At 48.8% G+C, this 5,353-nt stretch overlaps 1 protein-coding gene across 3 annotated transcripts in view; it reads left to right on the forward strand.

Moving 5' to 3' along the window:
* Window positions 1–5,353, forward strand: part of AKR1A1 (aldo-keto reductase family 1 member A1) — a 20,576-nt gene that overhangs the window by 10,862 nt on the left and 4,361 nt on the right. For 2 of the 3 annotated variants that reach the window (XM_017540835.2, XM_017540836.2), the window contains one exon: window positions 961–1,050. In XM_017540835.2, the coding sequence (XP_017396324.1) occupies window positions 967–1,050 (84 nt within the window). In that variant the 5' untranslated portion in view covers window positions 961–966. Of the gene's footprint in view, window positions 1–960; window positions 1,051–1,071; window positions 1,490–5,353 lie in introns of those variants that run through there. The other variant, XM_017540840.2, reaches the window with a different exon arrangement.

Consider the following 5,353-nt stretch of genomic DNA (forward strand, 5'->3'; position numbering starts at 1 on the left):
GGCTCACCGCAACCTCCGCCTCCTGGGTTCAGGCAATTCTCCTGCCTCAGCCTCCTGAGTCGCTGGGACTACAGGCACGCGCCACCATGCCCAGCTAATGTTTTGTAGTTTTAGTAGAGACGGGGTTTCACTATGTTGACCAGGATGGTCTTGATCTCTTGACCTTGTGATCCACCCGCCTCGGCCTCCCAAAGTGCTGGGATTACAGGCTTGAGCCACCGCGCCCGGCCCAATTTTATATATTTTTAGTAGAGATGGGGTTTCTCCCTGTTGGTCAGGCTGGTCTCAAACTCCTGACCTCAGGTGATCTGCCCACCTCGGCTTCCCAGGTGCTGGGATTACAGGCGTGAGCCACCACAGCTGCCCTGATAGTACAGGTCTTTAACAGAGGTCTTTAGCTTGGCACAAAGAAGGGCAGCCAGGCTGGTGGTCTGGTTAGTGTTTGTCCAGGAGTTACTGGCCATGGTTGGTTTTGGGCACCCTGTCTCTACTGCCTTTGCTCACAGGCACATATATAACCACGTGTTTGTCCTCCACATCTGTCCCCTCTTCCCCACCCCTTCCTGGCCCATGCTTTGCAGTATTCTTTTTGAGACAAGAGTCTTACTCTGTTGCCCAGGCTGGAGTGCAGTGACGTGATCTTGGCTCACTGCAACCTCCGCCTCCCAGGTTCAAGCGATTCTTGTGCTTCAGCCTCCCCAGTATCTTGGACTACAGGTGTGTGCCACCATGCCCAGCTAATATTTGTATTTTTAGTAGAGATGGGGTTTCACCATGTTGGCCCAGCTGGTCTTGAACTCTTGACCTCAGGTGATCTGCCTGCCTCAGCCTCCCAAAGTGCTGGGATTACAGGTGTGAGCCACTGCACCTGGCTGCTTTGCAGTATTCTTGAGAGTGGATATCTGAGACCTGAACAACAGCACTAACCCCTACACCATTCTCTTCCCATCTGTGTTTCAGAGGGCAATGGCGGTTTCCTGTGTTCTCCTGCACACTGGGCAGAAGATGCCCCTGATTGGTCTGGGTACCTGGAAGAGTGAGCCTGGTCAGGTGAGGGATGGGAGAAGAAAAGAAAAACTTGTGGAGCCTCTGCCTGCATTTTTCTAGCAGCTCCAGCTCCATACTGCCCTTCCAGTAGGGATGAGCCTGGAGAGCAATGGGAAGAGATAACAGAAGGGTACAGTTATACACCCTGGACTTCTCCAGCTGACTCAGAGTGGGCTGAGGGGTCCAGCAGTGCCAGGGCCATCGGAAGGACATCTTTCTCTAACTGGATCTGCACTGAGTGCTGTGGCAGACATGGGGCCCCTCTGTGACCATTCCTGGGCTATGACCCCTAATATGGCAGTTATCACCCTGTGCTGTGATCATCTCTCCTCTCCCACATGGGGCTTTTTGAGGGCTGGGCCTTTCCGTACTGCTCAGTCCAGAATTAGGCACAAAGCAGATGTCAAGATTTGAAGAACTAGGTGAATTGTATAAACCAAAGGTCAGGAAGCTTTTTTTTTTTTTCTTCTTGAGACAGGGTCTCGCTCTGTCACCCAGGCTGGAGTTCAGTGGCATAATCTTGGCTCATGGCCGCCTTGACCTCCTGAACTCAAGTGATCCTCCCACCTCAGCCTCCTGAGTAGCTTGGGCAACTGGCATACACTGACACACAGGCCCAGCAAACATTTTTTTTTTTTTTTTGAGACAGAGTCTCACTCTGTGGCCCAGGCTGGAGTGCAGTGGCATGATCTTGGCTCAGTGCAATGTCTGCCTCCTGGGTTCAAGCGATTCTTCTGCCTCAGCCTCCCAAGTGCTGGAACTACAGGCATGTGCCACTATGCCTAGCTATTTTTTGTATTTTTAGTAGAGTCAGAGTTTCGCCATATTGGCCAGGCTGGTCTCGAACTCCTGACCTTGGGATTCACCTGCCTCGGCCTCCCAAAGTGCTGGGATTACAGGTGTGAGCCACCGCACCCAGCCAGCAAACTTTTTTTTTTTTTTTTTGAGACTGAGTCTAACTCTGTTGCCCAGGCTGGAGTGCAGTGGTGTGATCTCCACTCACTGCAACCTCCACCTCCTGGGTTCAAGTGATCTTGTGCCTCAGTGTCCCAAGTAGCTGGGACTACAGGCATGAGCCACCACGCCTGGCTAATTTTTGTATTTTTAGTAGAGACGGGGTTTCACCATGTTGACAAGGCTAGTCTCGAACTCTTGACCTCAGGTGATTTATCTGCTTTGGGCTCCCAAAGTGCTGGGATTACAGGGCTGAGTCACCTCCCCTGGCCACTAACTTTTTTTTAAAGAAAAAGATGGGGTCGAGTGTGGTGGCTGATGCCTGTAATCCCAGCACTTTGGGAGGCTGAGGCAGGAAGATGGCTTGAGCTCAGGAATTTGAGGTCAGACTGGGCAATATATTGAGACCCTGTCTTTACAAAAATTTAAACAATGAGAACCTGACTGTGGTTCCAACTACTTGAGAGGGCTGAGTTAGGAGGATTGCTTAAGTCTGGGAAGTCAAGGCTGCAGTGACCTATGATCATGCCACTGTACTCTAGCCTTGGCAACAGAGCGAGACCATCTTAAAAAAAAAAAAAAAAGTGGTCTGGGCACAGTGGCTCACATCTGTAATCCCAGCACTTTGGGAGGCAGAGGCAGGTGGATCACAAGGTCAGGAGTTCAAGACCAGCCTGGCCAACATAGTGAAACCTCGTCTCTACTAAAAATACAAAATATCCTGGTGTGTTGGCGTGCACCTATAATCCCAGCTACTCGGGAGACTGAGGCAGGAGAATCACTTGAACCCAGAAGGCAGAGGTTGCAATGAGCCGATATCACGCCACTACACTCCAGCTTGGACAACAGAGCAAGATTCTGTCTTGTAAAAAAAAAAAAAAGGTAAACTGGGCACAGTGGTTCACGCCTGTAATCTCAGCACTTTGGGAAGCCAAGGCGGGTGGATCACCTGAGGTCAGGAGTTTGAGATCAGCATGGCCAACATGTTGAAACCCTGTCTCTACTAAAAAAATTAGCCGGGTGTGGTGGCAGGTGTCTATAATCCCAGCTACTCGGGAGGCTGAGGCAGGAGAATTGCTTGAGCCTAGGAGGCAGAGGTTGCAGTGAGCAAAGACCGTTCCACCGTACTCCAGCATGGGCAATAAAGCAAGACTCCATATAAAAAAAAAGTTAAAAAAGTTAAAAAAACAAGATGGTTAATACTTTTGATTCTATTAGACAAATTACAGATGGAGGTGATTATATACTCAACTTTTTTTTTTTTTTTTTTTTGAGACGAAGTTTCACTCATGTTACCCAGGCTGGAGTGCAATGGCGCGATCTCGGCTCACTGCAACCTCCGCCTCCTGGGTTCAGGCAATTCTCCTGCCTCAGCCTCCTGAGTAGCTGGGATTACAGGCACGCACCACCATGCCCAGCTAATTTTTTGTATTTTTAGTAGAGACGGGGTTTCACCATGTTGACCAGGATGGTCTTGATCTCTTGACCTCGTGATCCACCCGCCTCGGCCTCCCAAAGTGCTGGGATTACAGGCTTGAGCCACAGCGCCCAGCTATACTCAACCTTTTAATAAGTAACAACTTCAAAATATAAAATGTAGTTCTTAACTCAAGGGCTGTTAAAAAAACGTTGATAATTGACTGACTCCTGGTGTAGACCTTTTTAGCTGAAGGGAGTCTGGGAGTGTAGACCTGCGTTCTTTCTTTTTTCTTTTTTTTTTTTTTTGAGATGGAGTCTCACTCTATAGCCCAGGCTGGAGCACAGTTGTGCAATCTTGGCTCACTACAAACTCCGCCTCCCAGGTTCAAGTGATTCTCCTGCCTCAGCCTCCCTAGTACAGTAGCTGGGACTACAGGCACGTGACACCACATCTGGCTAATTTATTGTATTTTTACTAGGGATGGGGTTTCACCATGTTAGCCAGGATGGTCTTGATCTCCTGACCTTGTGATCTGCCCGCCTTGGCCTCTCAAAGTGCTGTGATTACAGGCGTGAGCCATCACATCCTGTTGTAGACCTGCTTTCTTAGCATGGATGTAGCTATGAGATATGGCTCCTGCCTGGAATGGGGCATTTCCCCAGGGCTTTTTCCTTCTTCCTTGGAAATCTTGAGTCAGAGTGAAGAGAAGCTAGGGAATTAAGTTTGAGAGAAGCCCCAGCAGAGAACAGATTCTTCTATGTGGGATTTAGACTGGTATTTGTGGTGTGCTTGGATGACATGTGCCTTTTTTCCCTTTTGCTTTCTTTCCTATAGCTGCCTAGGAGCCTGCAGTCAGGGTCCCTGTGCTTCAGGCAGGCACTTGACACAGCCTGGGATAAGTCTAGGAGCTAGGTCAAGGCAGGGGTGGGAGCCAGAGCCAGGGCCAAGGTGGGGCATGGAACAGCAGGGGTTAGATGTTAAGGGAAGTACATCTGCACCCAGGTGGGGATGTTGAATGCTATGCCAGGCACCCACAACAAGAGCTTTGGGTTCTTTAGTTTTGCTGCTGAAGCCATGTTTCCAGTCTGGATTTTAGCAAAATTAACTGACCTATCATTCTACCTGATGCCTGTTTTCTTCTCTCTCGTTAGGGGGTTCTGGGTCCAGCTTCCAGCCCATTTATCTGCCTTCCTTAATCTTTTCCCCCTTCTCACCTCCTTGCTGGCCTGAGGTCCCAGAACTCCCAGAGTCTGTCTACATGACTCCCTGAGGGTCTTTCCCTGTATGGCCTTGGCCTAGGAATTTTTTTCTTAAGTTTCTCTAACCAACTCCTTAGAACTTAGAACTGATTTCCATGTTCTATACTTCTTTTTTTTTTTTGAGACAGAGTCTCGCTCTATTGTCCAGGCTGGAGTGCAATAGTGTGATCTCAGCTTACTGCAACTTCAGCCTTCTAGGTTCAAGCAATTCTCCTGCCTCGGCCTCCTGAGTGAGTAGCTGGCATTACAGGCATGTGCCACCATGCTCAGCTAATTTTTGTATTTTTAGTTGAGATGGGGTTGCACCATACTGGTCAGGCTGATCTTGAACTCCTGACCTTGTGATCTGCCTGCCTCAGCCCCCCAAAGTGCTGGGATTACAAGTATGAGCCACAGCGCCTGGCCTATACTTCTTTTTTTCTGTCTATTTATCCATCTGTCTTCTGATTGAATTTTTTTTTAATTTTTTAAAAAATTTTTGTTTTTTGTTTGTTTGTTTGAGACAAAGTCTCACTCTTGTCCCCCAGGCTGGAGTGCAATGGCATGATCTCGGCTCACTGTAACCTCCACCTCCCGAGTTCAAGTGATTCTCCTGCCTCAACCTCATGAGTAGCTGGGATTACAGGTGCCTGCCACCATGCCTGCCTAATTTTTGCTTTTTTTTTTTTTTTTT

Source organism: Cebus imitator, unplaced genomic scaffold (assembly GCF_001604975.1).
Source record: "Cebus imitator isolate Cc_AM_T3 unplaced genomic scaffold, Cebus_imitator-1.0 Scaffold129, whole genome shotgun sequence".
NCBI lineage: Eukaryota > Metazoa > Chordata > Mammalia > Primates > Cebidae > Cebus > Cebus imitator.